Source organism: Strigops habroptila, chromosome 7 (genome assembly GCF_004027225.2).
Source record: "Strigops habroptila isolate Jane chromosome 7, bStrHab1.2.pri, whole genome shotgun sequence".
In the NCBI taxonomy this organism is placed as follows: domain Eukaryota; kingdom Metazoa; phylum Chordata; class Aves; order Psittaciformes; family Psittacidae; genus Strigops; species Strigops habroptila.
The window spans coordinates 62,398,192-62,419,483 of record NC_044283.2 but is presented as its reverse complement, the minus strand read 5'-3'; the positions used below and the strand labels follow the sequence as shown (position 1 = coordinate 62,419,483).

The 21,292-nt window shown below is 40.7% G+C and overlaps 1 protein-coding gene across 6 annotated transcripts in view; it reads right to left on the bottom strand.

Annotated features, from left to right (window-relative positions):
* The window catches only part of NR3C2 (nuclear receptor subfamily 3 group C member 2), a 218,034-nt gene that overhangs the window by 38,188 nt on the left and 158,554 nt on the right, over positions 1–21,292 (bottom strand). For all 6 annotated transcript variants that reach the window (XR_003992170.1, XM_030491507.1, XM_030491510.1 and 3 more), the window contains one exon: positions 19,204–19,320. Coding sequence is in view for 5 of the 6 variants with exons in the window: in XM_030491507.1 (XP_030347367.1) it covers positions 19,204–19,320 (117 nt within the window). In the remaining variant the exon portion in view is untranslated. The remainder of the gene's footprint in view (positions 1–19,203; positions 19,321–21,292) is intronic.

The window sequence follows — 21,292 nt, the reverse complement described above, 5'->3', positions numbered from 1 at the left end:
TGCCATGTCCCAAGTCTACCTCTTTGAGTTTTTTTTTCCCCTGTCGTCAATTCCCTTCCCTATCTCTCCCTAAATATAGCACCTTTTCTGCAATTTCAGGATCCTTCCTGGCCAACCTCCATCTCACCCCTCCTCTCTTGTCCATTATCGAAATGTTCACTTCCACTGCTGTGGAAGTGCCACTGCCGCCTGGGAAGTTTTCAAAGCTTGTTCTATGTGCTTCTTCCTTATTACACTGCAGAAAACTCCCCACAAAGATCCACAGAACTACCTCATTACTCTTCCACAGACTCCTCAAACCCCACGTTTTAAGAAAACCTTCCTCAACAGTGGAGCTGCTGTTGCACTGTGACCACTGCTGGCGACAGCAGCCATTAGTGTTCTACTGTTTCCTTGAAGCTGGGGCTGCCTGCCCAGAGCCAGTGGCTGTGACTGAGCTCCCAGCTCCTGCGAGGCAGGATACAGACGCCCAGGGTCCAGGACAATGCACGCCGTAGTGCAACAATAGCCTGTTGTTTTCAACATTTCCTTGCTGGGACAGTACCTTGAACTCAGAGGAGCTGGCTCATCCCAAGATCTGAAAGAACAGCTTATTTGTTAGGGTAAACATGTGACATTGCTATAGAAAACAGTGATGTTACCACTCATAAACAAGATCTTGTGTATGGAGTCTCCTTGACTATCATCTTCAAAACCTAAACAGAACCAATTACTACCGCAGCATATACTGCACCGAGCAGGAAGTGCAAGATCAGGACATCGGTTTGGTGGTGTTTCCATCACAAGATGAAATAAGGACCTTCGTGGCTGATTTCAGCATCAGTGTCACTCAGGAGACCTACAGAGAACTTCAGAGATCTTTGTGTAACTTTCATCATTTTTCCTTTAGAGAGCTGGACACCATTTCATTAATTCACCCACAGCACGTACGTCTTGCTTTCAACAACTTCTTAATTTCTCTATTCCTGCAAGTATCCGGACCAAGTGAGGCAGGTTGATTTTTTTTTTTAATAAAAGGATTAGATATGCAAATAAAAATGTGCCAGTCCTAATAAAATTTAGTTTAAAATTCTGTTGTTCAACGATCCACATGTATTTAACAAAAACTTCCTAATTACCTGAAGCATTAGCACAGATTACATAGGGAACACAGGAATTGCTGTCATTTGAGGTTACAAGAAAGAAGCATTGAGAAGTATCTGCCAGGAAAGGTTTCACTGCAGCTGGTTCTGTCTCAAGAGAGAGGGCAGACGAGAAGACCCTTATAAAAGTCCCTTCCAATCCTGTTTCTTACTTTTCTATTATGAAACTCTTAAAAAAGCTCATTCAAACAATGAAGCACAACTGAAGGATTTTTCATCCTCCGTGCATTAAATTACATTGATGCTGACATCCATTCTTCAAGATGCAATTTCCGTTCCTAGTACCCAAAAAGCCATTTTACAAAGTAGCAGCTGATCAGACATTTTGTTAAACGAGCTTTTTCCTCACTCTGCAAAATAAAATGGGGGGAGTTACAGGCGAAGCAGACAACTCTGATAAATTTAATCCTGAAAAGTAAGTGAAAATGCTGTTGTTCCCCATTTGGTGCAGTTGCACCTACATGATGACATCCTCGTGAAATCACTGTGAGCATTAAATATAGTTTGCTCTTATCTTTTAAAGGCAAAGCTGAACTTACACATTTGCCAACAGAATAAATCCCAAAAGCAAAGCAAGGATAGCCAAGTTCAGCAGAATACCCGATGACGAGTTAACAGAGCTACTGGCCACTGAAAAGAGAGTTTAAAAATAAGCCTGAAGGAGTGGATAGAGATTAGTGTTTGCTGTTATTATTCATTAGTTTTATCAGGCACTATTTTTTTTTTTGTTATCAAAACAGGACTAAAAATAAATAACTTTACATATCTTCCATGTTTGCAGAGGCAAAAGAAAAAAAAAGAAAGCATTCTCACCATAACTACACCAGAATAAGAAATGTATTGGTTCACCAACTCCATCAGGTATCTAGCAACACAGACAACTGATTATATATTTATTAAGACATAATTTTGGATGTTCTATTCTCTAAGAGTTTTTCATTAAAAGAAAAAAGAAATAACATTCTTCCATGTATAATACTGGCATAAAAACGTGTTTTAGTTTAATTTTCTTCCATTATAATGCCTTTAAAATGAAGCTGAGAAAAACATTACTGCTTGACAGTCATGTTTACAGTGAAGAAAACTGTATTTTTCATTTGGCTTCATGCCAGCGCTGTAGCTCAACTGGTTTGGTAACTCCCACAGAAACCAACAACTACACATTAAATACAAACTCTGAGCAGTACATACTCCAAGTCGGTCTTTTGAAGCTGTTTTTCACATTTGCTCTCTAACTGCAATACCAACTATAAAACCAACAAAGCCACCTCTCAATCAGTGGGTAAAAGCCATGCTCATGAGGACTGCCATGTGAAAATGTTCAGGAAGTTACAAGCTCACCACACAGACCAGGGATGGGGCATGCATGGGGGCATTTCATGCGGCAAAGTTAAAGTTTGAAGCCTATTTCGGGTTAGGTCAAGACTTTCATCCAATGGCTGCACAGCCAGTGGCATATCTCTAATTGCAGGACTTCTTGCCTGCCAGTTCAGTGTTACTGCAGCCAGGATATTACATTATAATCCTTGGATTTTTAAATCACCTGAGACAGAGTAGAAGTTGAAGAAAAACAGTAGCGAAAGACACGCTGCAGATATACCTGAGGCTGAGGCTTCAAATACCTGACATTGCTTTTGCTAAGTATTTTAGAAGGTCTTGTACACTGCAATAGAAATAATGAAAAATAAGGATAAGCATCTGAAAAGTCACATGAAGTTGGACTTTAAAAAAGCATGGCCACCTGACCTCCTCTGTAGTTCTAACAATAAATTACAGTATAACAGAGGAACAAGTAAGCTACAAGTCTGACCACAGATAGCAGCCCCTGTTCCTCTGGAAGCAATAGGCAGAGTTTCACCTGGATTTAATGAGCAGGCTTGTGTCCAACATGTTCAAAGAAAAGCCTGCAAATTCTGCAAAACCACACATTGTTCCACGTGCTTGGAAGAGCTCAACTAGAGCCACCCGCAAATACCAGCTTGCCTGTTATCACCCTCAATGCCAGTCCCACCTGCCTAGAGAAGGGCAATAGTATGGTTGTAGAGGCACTATGGAAGGCTGAGATGCCATATAAAAACCAATTTAACATAGTCTTGGGCACTATTAATACCATAAGGCAAAATAGTACCTTTTCCCATTTACTACAGATCGAGCAAAAAAGAAGGGACAATAATTTGTAAACACCTATTGGTAGGAAACTGGGGTGAATTCAGATTTGACAGCTGGTTCGTTAGTATTGAACCTTCATCTGTAAGACTCCTGTCACAAGACCAAAACAGGGAGGCCTGAGATTTCAGGATCAGAAGTTTCTGTGCCGTCTGTAAAACACTGAATAGGCTTCTGGTCAGCTGCAACAGTGAATGCTACTCTAGGTCAAATAACAGGACATTAACGGGATGTGACCCTATTGTAAATTGTTTTCTGAATACAAAGTAATGTGAACACCAGCTACAAATCTATGTCATTCCTGATTCTTAAAGGTTAAGGTTTTAAGGTAGTTACAAGACAGGTAAGCTACTATACTCTCTTTTTAAAAATACCCTAGTAAACTTACGCATGCTACACAAGTTGGGTCTAGAGGGAGCTAATCTATAATCCCTCTGTCCCCAGGGACTACACGCAAATTAAGTTATGGACTCTATGGGGCCACACAGCTGATAACTATTTTTCATAGGATCAAAATGAATAGTTTTCATCAACATTATTGTTAAACAAATGAGATTCCAAAATGCCAAAGAACAAAATGTTATCAACAGTAGATAAGGAAACCCATAAATATTATGATTTAACTCAGCAGTTTTATAACAGAGTAATATCTTGTTTGCGGAGTTGTATCAGTGTTCAAATTTAGCAAATGAACAACCTAAAATGCTCTGCAAATTCATGCTGGCATACGGTGCTCTAACGTGAAATCTGAAGTTTAGAAAATTATCTATAGTTCTATGTGGAGTGAATTACAAGACTTGCAGTGATAATCCTCTGGAATCAGATTTTTATTTTTATTTTTAGAATATTCAAAGTTTACCTAGCTGCCTATCAACAAACAATTATTATTTCCATAGCTAAAGACATGATACAGACGACTAAGAGCTTTATTCATCACATATGTAATGCTCTGCCACAGCCACGACTGAACTAATCCTGACCCGACAGATCTTTATTCTATCCATGTTGCAGGACATATTTGAATCAGTAAGTGATATCAAAAGCACATTATAAGGACATATGCTACCTTTGTGTAAAGCAGGAAACATCAGTGGAAGGAAAGGGGAAAACAAAATGGACACAGCACAGAACAACAAAAGCGATGGAGGTTTAAACACAGAAGTAAAGAAGAAGAGAAAGCAGCTATTTGAGTAAATACATGTAAAAGACAAAAGGGGGTGGGGAGGGGGGGAGAAATCATGATATGCACTTCAAAGAAGGTATAATTTGGCTTTCCCACACACCCCTCTTTTGCTGCCTGCCTCTCCTCTCCAAAAGCAGCCTACGGCACCTTGCCGCACCAGAATCACCAAAGGATCAAGCTGTCAACTCTCCCCTTGAGGCAGCTGTACCAGCCTTTGGGTAGACGCCCCTCTGAGCCCTCAACAAGCATACACACTTTGTCACTTGCTTCCACTTTTGTATAGATAAATGCTCCATCAAAATGCCACTTTTTCCTCCCTTGAATCTTTTCATCATGTTTGACTGGTGCCTTTGCCTCACTTTCTTCAGTGAGCTGACATCTGTTCTCATTAGCTATTTTACTGCTACCACAAATAGTGTTTCCCTTCCCCCAAATCTGTTGTATCTTGACATATATGAAAATTTTGAGCTATCTTGGTACAGACATTTTTTCACTTAAGTGTCTAGCACAATGAGTATGAGATTTTGCTGAGAAATTTCTAGATAATAATACAGACATTTTTGATATATATACATGCACACACATATGCACGCAAATGCATGGAATAAAGTGCAAAGCAGTTATGCAAACGAGATCTTACAGCATCATCCCATTTGCTCTACAAAGAACATTCAGGCATGCACCCTTTATTTTTCAGGAAACAGAGAAGCGAACAACCAAGACAGGACCCTAAAGCTTCCATAAACGAATTACCCACTTTGGGAAGCAAACCACTGCTTTTCAGGTAGAATTGCAGTAGATGAAGAACCCCTAAATGAGACCCAAGTGTTGTCCTGTGCGTAAGAGGAAGGGCCAGGTATAAATCCAGAAGACAAAGACCAAGTGGATGAGTCATTGGTTTGACTGGACAGACCAAGGGGAGGAAGCAAATGAAAAGTGACTACTGAAGCAAGGGACAAGCTGTACCAGGACTTAAAAGGAGAGCACAAGATTACATTATCATCTAAGACACACCACCAAAAGGACTTTGTTCTTGCAAAGCAGCAGGTGATTTCTGCAGTGACATTTAGGATATGCTGAAGGGACCAAACAGTTTGTCTAAATATACAAAAAGAAGGCTGCAGCTAGTGAGGAAGAAAATAAGGGTCCTGCCTTCATATAGTAAAATAAATTTTAAAATCTGTTTCTGACAGCTGTGACCCAGAGGAGATAGTGATAGAAAACAGTATCACTTGCTGGGAGCCTGAGGAATCAGTAGAGTTTAATTAACAAAGCAATGAAAATTTCCTAATTTCTTATCCTCCACCAGCAGAAGCAAGCTTTAACTGGAGAATAAGCTCAAAACCAATGACTGAATTCAGTAGAATGAAATGGTAGGCATAACTGAAATAATGACATAGTTTGGCATTGCCAACATCATTCACAACTGCTTACTAATTAATAAGTAACACATTAATCTGACAGGATTGGACAGCTCAAAGACAAGGAATAAACGTGTATGAAGTCTGATCTATGGGTATGTCACATTTTACTTGCCTTCAGTCAGACCCTGCAGAGATCCAGGCACATCCATGAATGTAATTCTTGTTCTTGGTTCACATTCAGTACACCAAAAAGGGAAGTACAGCACAGATGAAAGAGCTTCTAATGCACATTTTAATCTACATAATTGTACATATTTTCATTGTGTTAATATAAACGTATTTTGGTTCTTTATTCTAGTTGGATTTAAACTACTAATAAAACTGACTGTAACTAGGTAAATATTTCCTGCTCGTTATTTTGCTTACTTATACGACAATTTCAGGAGTGTTTGCGTTTTGCTTTGTTTGGAACAGATTCTAATATACAATGCAGTGCAATGCTGCTTCAGTACAGCACTGTAAAGCACAGAAGCAATATATGTGAAGCAGTTTATCCTCTTGCTTTGAGCAGGCTCAACTACACTTTGCCCAACCCAGTATGTTATTAATCGCCAATAAAGGGAATTCCGCAATATCCCCCATCTGCCTCCAACATCTAACCACTCAGTTTTCTCCCAGTATCTCCAATGTCACATCATTTTTTTCTGCAGAAAAGTTGATTTCTCTTCATCATTTCCCCAGCAGCCATAAAGAACAACTTATCATTCCTGTCCCCTCTCTTACACCTCCTTTTTTGTATTGAAAGACTGGTATCATGGCCTTCTTAATACATTTCTCTCTTTGACACTAAGATAAATTGAGTTTCTTCAACTCTTGCTTTTAGATTTGTGTTTTTTTCTAGGCTGCTTCTTATCCTTGTTCTTCCTTGGGCAGTGTCTGGTCTGTATACACCTTTATTCAGGCATACAACATGAAATTTCAGGAGGGAAGATTCAGTTCAGATGTTAAGGAAACCACCCTGACTAGCAGTGCTGAAACCCAGACACAATCATAGAATCGACTAGGTTGGAAAAGACTTTTAAGATCATCAAGTCTAACCATTACCCCAGGACTGCCAAGACCACCACTAAACCATATTACTGAGGGCCTCTACATGGTTTCTGAACACTTCCAGGGATGGTGATTCCATCACTTCCCTGGGCAGCCTGTTCCAATACCTGACCACCCCTTTCGGAGAAGACATTTTTCCTGATATCCAGTCTAAACCTCCTCGGTGCAGATTGAGGCTGTTACCTCTTGTCCTATCGCAATCATCAGGTCCACACTTGCCAGCTCTACAAGAATAGAATAGTGCCTTAGCACCAAATGCAACTTGTCTATTTTTGCAACAATTTTATATTGCTGACTTCAAACATAAAACCATCATGCAACCATGCCTCTTTCTTTATTGCAGTCTCTAAACATCTGCTCTCAGGTATTTCATTCTTGCCCGCCTCAACTTGCACTTCTCAACATACCCCTCTGCACCTTACTGAAAATGCCATCCTCTAGATTTCAGACACTAGAACTGAAGATGCTTTTGAATTGTGATTCTGGCCACGGGGGAGAATTTGCAAATCTGTAGATGTACATATTTACTCTCTACTTTGTTATGCAAGTAATTAATAAAATTGTAGACCCAGAACTGACCCTCAACAGGACCCTACTTCAGATGCCCTTACAGTGTGGCAGCAAACCACTCAGCTACTTTTGGAGAATGATATTTCAAGTAATTATGCACCCACTTAATGAGAAATCTTGTCATATTTTAACAAGAACTCCTTATTTCCTTCTGACTACACTTATGGCTAGAGATACTGAGTGGAGAAATACAAACACCTACAGGGACGTGGCACCTCATGACAGCACTTGCACACATCTCATGGAACAGACATGGTTACTGTGCAGTGCGCTAGCTTTTGCACACAGAATTCAGGACTGTGGATCCATGGACACAGAGATCTGCTCACAGGGATGGCCTCTGTAGGACGGACAAAAGAAGCAGCCTTGCAAAGCCAGCATGGAAGCCATCACAGTTGCCTCAGAAAAACTAAGGTGAAAGCCCAGCTCCAACCTAGTGTATTTTGAGGTCTGACGCGATGAAGCTCCAGTTACCTACTTGCCTGATGAGTGGGACAGTGATGTCCACAGCAGTCAAGAACGGAAGGCACTGGGGAGGGTTTGGGTAAGAGACAGAGGAAATTAATCCCTTTTTTAGCCATGCCAAGCTTCAGGCTACGCACTCATGAAGAAGGACAAAAGTGACAAAAGAAAGCTGAGTTCCAAAGTGCATTTTACAGGAATATTTAGGTTGTCAGGGAAAATGTCTAACACATTTGCTTGTTTCTCAGCAATTCTCAAAGTGATAATTAATTGAAAAATAACAGTTTCATAGGGGTACTCCTCCCTGTGTGGGAACAACTTTTACCAAATGCCAATTAGTGGTTTCCTGTTAAAATCAAATCAAGCTGTTTTTGATAAAGCTTTTTAATGAGAAATGGCTAAAGTACGAAAATTTTCCCCACATATATTTCATATAAAATCCCAAACTGACATAATACAGCCTCACAGCTAACAATTCTGGTATATAAAATTCCCTCATGTACTTCTTCATTAATTTCAAAAGAAATGTATTTACTAAATATTTAAATCATCCAATAAACAAAGCCTTATAAAAAGCTTACAAAAGAAAATTATAATGTTGATGAAAGCCAATCTTAATCAGTCCTTTTCAGATGCTCCCAAAACTCATATTTTACTGATTATTTATTCATTCTTCAAATTTATGGCAAATTCAATGATTTTCTAGCTAAGCATTGTCTACTAAATGCATCAGTAGATTTAACTATTCATCAAATAGATTCAAAGACTGGCAGTAAAATACCAACAATGAATGTAAAGATTAGGTCACCTACAACTCCAGTATATGCCGCCTACAACTCTAAGACACCTGCAGCAATGAAGCATCAGCAGCTTGAACTGCTTGCATTGGTAATAATTTGGTTAAAAACAAAGTTAGGGAAACTTTGGAGAACAGATTTAAAAATCTTCCACTGTACCAGACTGAATGCTCTTGGCTATGATCACTGGTTTCTGCCTTGTGTCAAGTGACAACCTTCCTCCCAAGACACCCATTCCTGTCCAACCTTCTGCAGGAGTTCCTCATCCAAGTCTTCTCTCTTGCTTTTATTTGGGTTGATACCCATGATTTTTGGTGCCCTTCATCCTGATCATAACATTTAGCTGTTCCAACTGCCCTGTCTTGTAGATATATACTGCGTGTGAGATTTCCTCTTCATATTTACACTGGAGACACAGGTACTCAACAAGCTTTTCAGAGGGTTTCAAAACCATCGATAAGCAAACTCTGTTGTAGCACCTCTCATCCTGCATCTTGAGTGCTCATGCTTCCACTCCATGCTAGAGTATGCCATGCTTCAAATGCTTCATTTTTATTCTTGCACTACCATTACCAGAACTCAGCTTGGTTAAGTGCTGCACTTCCCCCTGCGGTCTTTCTGGTTATATCGTAAAGCACCACATACCCTCTTGTTTTTTTTCCCCAAGTAACAGAGATTTGAAATACTTTGTCTCCTCACTTGTACGATTTCCATACCCCCAGGTTTATCAACTCTATCAACTCAGATTTCTCTCAAATGACCTTATTTCTAATACATTCAATGCTGTTGCTCTGACCTGCATCATCTAGAAATCATCTACTCCACTTCCAGGAACAGCAATGTTATCTGTGAAATACAAGCTGGTGGTTTGTCTTCTGTAGTCGTCTGAGCCATATTTTTCACCATCCAGTTCATGATAAGTCATTAAAAAAAAAAATAATACTATAACCATGATAACCTCCTGCTTCAATAAATCACCCTGAACAGTTAAAACACCCTGTATGTGATATTAGCCACCTTCCCAGGGAAAAATGCAACTCTGCAGCGTTACCCATATGTACGACCTGAATCATCAAAAAGAGTATCTCTTTGCGACTGACAGAGTGGCACATCTCTAAATTCTCCTGAGGTTGAAGCAGTTGTGTATGAAATGCCAGTAATGACTAAATTGACACATGCCTCTCTAAGAGGATGTCTAAATGACGTGCCTGAATGTGCTTGGTCATTGTGCAGACAGACCAAAGACCCAGAAGCCACAGACAGGTTTCCTCAGCTCTTTATTTCCAGTATGACAACTGCATCGTTTTGAGGGCAGGACTGTTGCCCCACATCAGTATCTTCTCTACTCCCTACTGACAAATCCCCTTACTGTCCATTCAGGGTGGACTGGTCTTGTGGTCGGTCTTGAGATTCCACAGTTTTTCTCCTCTTGCACCTTCTTTAGTGATTTCTATCACTAAAATGTTACGGAATTGGAGGAAACAGGAAAACTGATGGCAGAGAACTACAAAAGCACCCAAATCACCAGCACCAATTTGCAGGAAGATGTGTGGTACTGGGTGGCTCAGGGATGCTCCAGTGGTGCCTTCACCTTGCCTTCCTCTTTGTTAAACACCACCTTCTTGCCTGTTCTGTATTGCTGAGGCCTAAATGTGCTCAGTCTTTCCTTCATAACCTGCTGGGGGTTGTTCTTTCTACTAACATCAAACTCCCAAAGTCTGCTTTTTGAGCCAGGTGTCCTTACCACTTCTCACACATATTCTAGCAAAAAACCAGATACTAAAAATGGAAAGGCATGCACTTGGGAATTGATGGGGAAAAAATGCGGAAATAAGATTCAAACCAAAATACAAGTTCCTAAGGTAATTCTGAAGCAAAGCATATATGAGAATACAACGGGAAAGAACAACAGATTCACGTGCTAAGGCACAATCTGTGATTGAATAAATTTTCCTTGTGACATTACTGTAGTAAACCACAGCTCTAGAGTCAATTTAAAACCTGTGAAGTGCCAAAGTAGCAGACAATCAAAAAAGCAACACAATGTCAGAAAAAAGAGCACATGACTTGCATAGTCTTTGCACCATTGCTTCTTCAAAACATACTGTCACACAGAGGACAGATACAGAGTAGCTCATTCAATGAAGATATGTGATGTCAAAATCTAAAAAGCTTTCTTGTATGTGGAAATAGCATTTTCACTTTTTTTTTTTTTTTGATTTGCACACAAATTATCTAGCTTAGCTCCACTTACACAGTACTAACCATAGTCTGGAAGAGGCCTGGGACAGTTGGACACTCCATCCTCTTGCTCAGAGCCAACTGTACCCTTGTCATTTCTGACAAATGGACAAATGTTTGCCTTATCTCATCTTTAAGACACCCAATGACAGACTCCGCATCTTCCCCAGACCATCCATTCCAGTGCTTCCCTGGCCTTACAGTAACAGATAGTTTTCCATTTCCTCACTTGCATATTCCTTGCTGCTCATTACTTCTGTTCTGCTTTCACAAACATGGAAAGCAGATAATCTCCTTTCCTCTTTACCAACGCTTGCTGCTAAAGCAACACTTGCTGCTCCTCTCTTCACCTTTCCCTCCAGTCTTTTTTATGGACTAAACGATGCCAAGTAATTCAATCTGTCCCCACTAGTCAAGTTGCAAAGACTCCTGATCACTCTCACTGCTATACTCCAGGCTCTTCAAATTGGTCCATGGCACACTTGCAGGCAACTAATGAGGGATTTAATAAAAACCACTAATCAGCACAATGAGACCACCATATTTTGGCCAAAGTTGTATCAGGCATGGCAAGTTAAATCTTCACGCCTTCTTACTCAGGTGAGAACTCTCTGAAGCAATGGCTTAGTGGAAGCTTGAAGGACAAGTTCCTCCTGCTCCTACAGCTTCTCACAGTGATGAGGAAGTGAGTAATGGAAACACATCACAACCGACCACAGGGGGAAGTTTCAGAAGGGCTCCTGTGATAACCAGCAGCTCTGGAAAGAGGAACAGGAGACACAGGCATGCCTTCAAGGCTGGGACTACACCTTTACTGTGGGGAAGAGTAAAAAGGATATGGACTTAGAGCACTGTGGAAGAAAGCATGATGATTTGGTGATTCAGGAAAAAACAGAACATCATCAAGAGTTGCACAGAACAATTTTGGAAACACTGAAGCACTCTGGTCTGCTCCAGCATGATGAGATAAAGCAATGAACAAGGAGGGGTATTATGGGCTTACTTGCTTTATGCATCTGTATGAGCAACAAAGATAAACAGCAATTCATTTCATGATCCTCAGGAAAATAGGTTCTTAAATCTAAACGCTCTACAAGACAGAGAAGTGGTGTAAGGGGGTGGGGGAGTTACGCTTGGTCTTGGGGAGTCAAGAGGCCACAAACAACATCTATCCTGGAAGCATCCTGAAGGTGAAAGCTGGAGCCTTGACAGCAGACAGAAAAACTTAAAAGCGCACAGGGGATCCCTGCAAGCCAACCACTGAATGCCTGGCAGAAGGTATCCAAGCAAGAGCCACCACTGTGCTTCAGTCTTATTGCCTAACAGCAGCACAACAGTGGGAGATTTTTTTGCACCTCTCTTGGGAAGACCCAAGTCTTCCTCTCAGAAAGCTGTGATCACCCCTCTCCATTTTGTGTTTTGAACCAAAGCAAGACATCACGTATAGAACCACTCAGGAAAGAGCAACCCCTGAGCCTGTACAGCGAGTGCTGCATACTGCTGAAAGCAGGCTAAACCCCACAGAGCCTGCATGCACAGTGCCACCGCGTGACACGAGGCAGGCTGGGACATGTACTCCCAGCAGGAGCCCAGAAGAGCTGCAGCTCCTTTGGAAGGCTGGCAACCAAGGGTGTTATGCCATGAATGGTACGATGGAGAGTTCAGCAGATAAAACAGGGAAGTCTGGAGTTCAGACCTGTGCCAAAAGCCTGAAAGGCTGTTCCTGGAGGAAAGACAAATGCTGGTGGCAGCTGGGCACTCATCAGAAGGCAGAGCTGAAACCAGCAAAACTTGAAAAAACAAAGGAGGACTGAGAACATGAACCTGATTAGGAGTTTGATCAAGGATTGCTGGATGAAGGCCGTGTGCTTTCGGGCTACTGCAGTGCGTCTTCTTGAGCTGCCTTCACATATGAAATAAAATCATAAGCAAAATGCAAAGTGCAAGGGCACACTTCCAACACTCTTTTTTAATTGATGCCTAAGAGATTACGCTGATGTTACGAGCCCTCTTCAAAATTCTGCGTTTTAAAATCATCATTCCCAAATAGTTTCTCAATAGTTGTGGCAAGTGACTGCTCTGATGGTTATAAGGATGTCCTCTTCTGAAGAGTCACCAACATGGACTCCACGCAGAAACAGGGATTTCCCTGCTGATTCCTTTTGTGAGTACACCCATGAGACAATTTGGGAGAGCTAACAAAATCACAGCACAAGACAGTGTGGTTGCAGGCTATGCCTTAAGGTTATATTACTCACTTGGGCTCAATACACTGTACATGCAAATAAAAGTAGGTAAATCACTGCCTCGCTTCTCTGCTAAGAGACAGCACAGATTTTAACACAGTCTCAGAACTTGATGGATTTCTAACACGAATGTTTTCTGAAATTGTCACATCTAGAAAAACATGAATATTCTTTGAAACAATACTTATGCTAACCTAGACACTGGTAGGTATCACAACTAAGCTGTCCAGCTAAAGTGTGAGAAAAACTGACAACGTGAGGTTTTGCTTCACCAAACCCACAACTAACTTTCATATCTTGCTGTATATTGGTAAAAGTCTCTTGGAAGAACTGACACAAGCCCAGCTGAATGTTCAAGTCAAAAAAATTTACTAGATTCCGTCGGAAGAAAACACTACATAATAAATGCAAGTAAAAATGCAGTTAAAAGTTAATAGGCATTTCAAAATACTTTACAGTTAAATGAAAAATAAAAGTTAACTATACATGTACCCCAAATTGCTTTAGTTTCTTATACACAGAGTTTTATTTCCTTTATGAAACCTTGGTTAGAAGATATTTTAAAAGAAAGCCAAGAGGATACGTTTTTGCTTTAAGTTGTTCCTAGTTTTCAGATTTCTAATATTCACGGGTTTTTTCCCCTGTTCTTCTCCCCTATTGCTTTTTCTCAAAAAGATTTGGAAATGATAATATAAACCACATAAGCTGCAGTAACTGAAAATAAGACCACAGTTTTAAATCCTTACTAGTATGAGTTATTAAACAGAAAATGGAAAGCTGGGCAAAAAGGTGAAGTACTGTATCTTATTACTGATTCTCTCATTTAATCTATTTTTCAGATTATTGAAATATTTTAATGTATAAAAAATAAGGATATCTGCAAGTGAAGACTACAAATCTCAGGCGGCATCTTGTGCATGAAGTGTCTTACGTATGTAAATGTATGCAGACCCAAGACTCAAATTTCACAGGCAGTCTCTGCAGACAGAGTGATGAACTATGTAATTTGCAAGGTGAAATCTATTTTATTTCCCCTCGATATCCAAAGGGTACTTCAAAAAACTGCTTCACACTGTTGTGGGAGACCAGGACCAGTATTCTCAGCAGTGTTTTACGTAGGAGCAGAGGCAGGAAAGGATTGCAGTCCTACATGGCACTGACCTCTCAGCACATTTCTGCCCCGTAAGCAAGCATGGCGCATCACACGGCACAAGTGGGATCTTCTCTGATCGCACAGCGGAAGAGGGAGGGATCCCTTATCCCTGGAAGTGTCCAAGGCCAGGTTGGACGGGGCTCTGAGCAACCTTGTCTAGTGGAAGGTGTCCCTGCCCATGGCAGGGGGTTGGAACTAGATAAGCTTTAAGGTCCCTTCCAGCCCAAACTATTCTGTGATTCTATGATTCTGTGCCTGCTCACTAAGTCACATCAGAGGGGCAAGGACTAACCTGCCAAGGAAAGCGGTGGGGTGGACAGAGATCCCATCAGGTCACACCATACAAAATACTTTTTTTTTCCAGGCTTCAGCACAGGGCATGGCATACAGCAGGAGTGGAAGCAGGAGCTCTGCGCTGCCCTGGTTGCAATGCAGCATCCCAGGCCCTGCAGCAAGCCATCAGCTGCACTGCTGGATGGCACAAGAAATCATGCTGAGCACCAGGGTGGGACTGTGGCATCTCACTGTGGCATCCTTCCCTTCCCCCAGTGCTGCAGTGGGGACAGACACGACTAAGGAACAGCAGCATGAGGTGGGAGTCAAATGAAAATGTCTCGTGCAGAAGTGAGAGACTCGACAAATCTGATCACAGCGTATGTTGGAAGAAACCTCATAATTCATGAAGTCATTCTGGTCCATAATTAACTGAAAATTAATTACAGGATCTTGAAAAGAGCATAAACCAAAAATGGGCCAGCATACCTTCATAGTACAGTTGCTCATCTGAATCTCTTCCAATAATTAAGTCTAGCATATGTCACCGGAGTTAAAAAAAAAAAAACCCTGACAACAACAAGCCAACAAACAAACCATGATACCCAAAAAAGTTTTGGAGTCCTACTTGCCAAAGGGATATGTCTGACTGCAGTGCACACACAGACTTTATAGAAATGAGGAGGATGAATTAACATGATATTTGGCAACTTCAGCTTTGCAGAAATTACAGGTTGCAGATGCTTCTTAGAAAATCAAAACAAAAATTGAGGAAAAAAAAAACATAATTAGGTAAATTATTTGCTGACTTGATGAATAATTTTCTGAAGATTATTAGAGGATCTAAGAGCTTGGAAAATGCTCCTATTTTTCAACAAACAAAAGGAGAAGGTAAACAATAAAACCGCCAAATTAATTTGGTTGAGCATTCATGAAAAGGTGTATTTTGTATCACTGAATTATACATATTTATAAAAGGTGCTTAAAGCACGGCATGCTGCCACACATCAAAATATTATTTCTTTTTTTGTTAGTTTTTAGGGAAAAAAAAAGTCAGCATGCTGGGAAGTAGGAGATATGCCATCAAAACAAACCCGTGACACTTGCACACAGCAAACAAAAGAAAGAACATTTTGAAAATATTGACAAAGAATCTAACCAAAAGGGAAAAAAACCCAACAAACCCCGACAAAAACCTGAAGAGATCAGTGGATTAATTGGAGATTGTGCAAAAATGTGCTGCAGGAAACATGGAAACTCTCTTCCCGATTTCCAGTTTTCCACTACACAGATGAGTATCTTCAGTAACAATAGGAGGACGATCACAAACTTTCAAATTACAATTTGCTTTATAACCCCCCAGGGCAGTAAGCAGGAAGAGCAGGGTGGCAACCTGGGGTCTTTCACTCCTATCTGAAGACAGGGAAAGCTGCAAAAGGAAAGTCAAGGTCTTTTCAAGGCCATGGGAGACAGGACCTTGTTCCCCAAGGCAACATTTCTTCTAAATCAACTGGAGATTTTATTAATTCTTTTTTAAAATAAAAGGATAAAACATTATAATTACGTACAAGTGCAAAAGTGTCCATGGCTTCAGGAACTTGCAGACATTTCAGCCCTGAGCTATGCTCGTGACCCTTATCCATATCATCTTACGCTACTTCTCAGGAGTCAAACACACTGGCATCTCTGATACAGTTTGGGGTTTGTGTTTATCTTTGCTTTCATTTAGACAGTGAAAGCTCAACTTAGATCTGCCGTACAAAGAGCACAGCACTGTTTAGTGTGACTCAGCTATAGAAAGGACTGTGCTGCAAACAGGACTTAAGCTACACTGCATTTATAAATTCATTTTCCTCCAGTTCCTTACTGATCAAACTGCTTAGCACAACACTTGCACATTTTGCCTGTAAGTTCAAATTATAAACAGTTAAAAGTCTATTTTTATCAGAGCATATTCTTGGCACAACTTGGCTGACCAAATGAAGCTATAAGCTCCAATGCATCTTCATAATAATATGAACATATTCAGTCTATTTGAGCTAATTATGAAAAAATGTTATACTAAACCTTGGGAATTTGTTTGAAGAGAAAATTACTGGTTTCAAATACTCATTAATCTCTGTTCTTCCCATTTCCACCTCCTTTTTTGTGATGATCTCCGCTCCATCAGAACTTCCCTGCAACAGCACAGAGAAGTTCCCAAAATTAAGCCTGAGATGCTGTGTTGCTTCTCTGGAGATGCCCAATGCAAAACTCAGGCCAGGCTGGGTGGGGCTTTGAGTAACCTGGTCTAGAAGAAGGTGTCTCTGCCCACGGCAGAAGTCCTTTCCAACCCAAACCATTCTATGATTCTCACCACCGGGTAAGAAGAATGGCCTAAGCAGCAAATGGCCTTTCTACCAACATTTTTTGCCAGACCTAGGCTGGCTCAAAGGCTGAAAGGTCTGTTAGCATAATTTGGCAGGCCTCTGAGCCCTCTAAACAGTAACTCTGCTTCTGAGCAGCAGGCACTTTACCTCTCTCAGGCAGCCCTCTTCTCTGCCCCCAACCTGGCTGTTGTCTCCTGGACCATGCAGAAGGTAATGCATTGCATTGACATTCAGAGCTATACCCCCACTATGTCACTCATGGCTGTAATGGAAGGACTTTTTAATGCCGTTTTAGTTCGTTTATATGTCATAAATGGATCAAATCAGGAATGAGAATTTCAGTTTAGTTCCTCTACATGAAGAAAATCACCAGAACAGCTAAACAGCAAAGCTCAACTGCACACCAGCTGTACACTGTGGAGGCAGACTTGGCCTTCTAGGTCATTAAATGCAGATCGCTAATTACAATTTCCAGCAGACAACCCAGCTCCAACACAGGGGAAGATTTTCAATGCATTCCTCATTTACAGCATTCCAGCCAATGTGTCTAAATAAAAAAAGCAACCCCTCTCAAGCAAAGTTTACCCCCTCACTTGTTTTTCACTGCAGTCGACACTGTGTGAACACATCCTTTGAAACACACTAGGAAATGGCAGTGATGAACTCATGACATTGCAAAGTGTCACATGTTGCAGTTTCAAAAGGTTATCAAGTCAGATGGCAGCCCTGTATTCTGATGGAGTGCTAAGCACACATGCCTGTCTAGAAGGGCATGACAACAGAGGATGCCCTGCACCAGCTGCTGGAGGTCTGCAGCAAGATTTCCAGTACTCGAGGGATCTGGCCTTCCTGCTCCATATGCATTTTCAGCACCTTTTTTTGGAAAGAAGGAGCTAGTACCATGGAGCTCCCACTTCATCAAAACAAAGGTGCTGTTCTGCTTTCCTTGCTCGTATCAATAGCACAGATCAAAATCAAGGGAAAGCTGTCAGCACCCAGCATGCCAGAGTCTGGCCCCATTTTCTTTTGAGAAGCAGAAACAAGGGGCCTAGAAGGCAACTTGAAGGGAAAGGAGTTGAAAGAGGTCTTAACAAGGCTAACATCCCCAAAAAAGCAAGGAGTTCTTTGCTTGAGTATTTCTGCCAGGAGACAAGACAGAAAAAGACATCTGGGAGTTAGAAAAAGGTACCAGGCAGCAGGCAGGAACCAGGATTTTACATATAACCTATGAAAGACAAGCAGCTAAATCTGTCTATAGATATAAATTAAGCTACTAGGAGGGAATATGTCCAGGAGGATAAAAAGCAAATTGAGAAATGATTTGGAGGAATTAATGTGGCCGTGCTATAATTTTCTGGAACAGTGAAAACACTCTATAAGGGAAGGGTCACTCTGTGCATCAGGGAAAGGACCTGCAGCAGCATCCAAAGCCCCATTCACAGACAACACAATAAACCTAAAAGTAGTGGGAAAAAAAGCGATTTGTAATTCAATTTGCTCAGGTGATAACTTGAAACAAGATGCCCACTGAAGCACAGCCAGAATTGTGCAGACATTGCAATTGAAGAATTAAAACAACAGAAAAAATCTCTACTGTAAGTTTTGCCATCATACTGTTTTCAAAATACTGTTGATAATAATTAAGGAAAGGTTTTACTTTTTTTTGGTGGCATATGAGCAGTGGAGTAACATTATCAAAACTACTGCATATCCATACAGTTGCAGAAATAAATATAAATGTTGAACAAGCAACAAAAAAGTGGAGAGGTTCACTACACGTGGATTTGCTTTCATGATGGTGTAAAATGTTTTCCAGTATTTAAGAGAATGCTCATCACAAAGGAGAGTATGTGATACTTGAAACCATAATACTTTTAGCTATATGAAATTCCACTAAAATTACTGTCATCATAAAACACTCACTTCTTTTTCTGAGCTATAAAATAAGTATCTCCAAAACCTGATTTAGAATGACAAAAGAGCTTATTAGCTATTAAGCACTTCTTCAGGATAATTCTATCTTAAACTTTCGAGATTACACAGCTGCCAGAACTACAAAAAGGCTGCACATTTCCCATGGTTTTGCCTAATCAAATTAGGAGACCAAACTATTAATATTCTGCTTACCTCCTAAATTCATTCCAGCTTGCAGACATTTCTGTAATCGACAGGCTGGGCAGTTCTTCCTCCGAATCTTATCAATTATGCAGTCATTCCTTCCCGCACACAGGTAATTGTGCTGTCCTGAATGAACCAAAACCAAAACGCATTATTAGAGGATGTATTTACATAATTCCAATTTGTTCTTCTCTGTTGTTTTTCAGTCATTTCGAGCTTCTTATCAGTGCAGACATTCCCATTCTTTAGCCTTCCCAGTAATCTTGGTGACTTGTCGTGGGCCTTACTATGAGCATCTCTTCTGTTTAATTTGGGAAAGACTTTTGGTGTGTCACTCACAAGAGAGATCTCATTACTTTTTTCTAGGCAAGACTGGGATTTTTCTTTTTGCAAAAAAGCAAACTATTTGTTTGAGCTTTTTCAAATCTTCTTACACATGCCATATGACAAAGCAGCCTGACAAGTCTTAGTTCTGGGGCCATTCTCATGCTAAAGAAGTTGATAATCTAAAGCAGAAAGACAAAGTAGAGGTTAAGTTTCCCAATATACTCCATTCCCTTAAACCAGTTCACTAAGTACTTGATTTCTGATTTAATCAGTTACTATCTGTACAGCAGAAGGTTTCTGAAGGGTTTACCAAAACAGCCATAAATCACAACCATATTATTTCAGTCCTGTAAAGCCCCACAGAAGCACTTCTGAGGAGACAGCAGGTATTTAATGCACAACATTTAGCAGAAGAGAAATACATGGCAACCAGGGAAATAGGCTGGCATTTAACAACTTGGAGACTCAAAAGACGCTTTGCTCTGTGGGAGGAACATAGGTAGAGCAAAGAGATGCAGCATATCAGATGAGCAGACCACCACATGGACTTTTCAAAGTGCTTGAATTTGAGGTGGAAGAATAAAAGAAGCCATGGAGCAGCATGAAAGAAGATTATTTTAGCTGCCTTGATCCAGAGGTGGCACACAGGGATCTGGGGCAGCCAGAACAAATGGTTTGCAATAGATGCAATCAAAAGCAATGCAGAGGATTTCTAGAAGAAGGGTGGAAGGAGAGGACACAGAAGTACAACAAACTCTAAAGCAAGCTGCAGGATTTGCCAGCATGCAAAGTTCAAAAAACCAGTTCTGTGTAAAATACAACAGTGTGTTACAGGCTTACATAGTGGGTGCTGTAAGAACTACCAAGCTTCAGGGACAGGCATTTTAGATGTAAGGTAAGAAACTATTTACTAAACACCAGTTTGTAACAAAGATGTCTGAAATGCAAGGTAGAAGAAAAACAGTAATTCTGATTGCAAATGCAGTAACACCAGCCAGCACCTAAGCAGAGAGACTCCTAAGCAGGTCATGAATGGAGCAGGCAAGATGTGCCGAAACCCAAGAGCTGTACCAATAATGTTAAAGTTGATGCCTATGACCAAAGAAAGCATCAGCTGTAGGTGGAAAGGGGAAGCTCAGGCATGGCTCCAAAGCAGAGCTGCACTGAAATACGCAGGAGGCTGATGTGTGCAGGGAGCGATAGCAAAGATGCAGCCTCCGTAAGGGGACAGAGCTGCTGTGGGACAAGAGGTATAACATATGTTTGCCAAAATATTTTCCACAACAAACATGTTTTCTCAGGAAAAGACAAAGAATGTTCATGGGGCACAGAAGACCTGGCTTTCGTTTTGGGGTCTTTCAGGAATCTGCCTTAAAACCTCAGATAAATCATTTTCTATCTCTGCATCTGACTTCCCTTCAGTTGTCACTGAGGGGACAGTGACACCCTTACCCAGTGTTACCTATTTAGACAGTGAACTGAAGTTTGGGCTGTTTCTTGCATGTCTTCACTGAGCATCTCATATAAAGAGAATCTATCTTACTTGAGTAAGAGAAATGTTACTGTAGTATCACAAAGGTATCACCATTCAGGTAATGCTTTAGATGTTTAAACAAGCAGATAGATGAATAAGGGTTTTTCTTAAGAGACCTTACCTAGCACTGCGACACAGATGCGAAACAACAAAACCTACGCAAAATAATTCATGGATATGAGCTCATAAAGTTATGTCAGGCATAAAAATCAAGTTGTACAATATAGTGAGGGCACC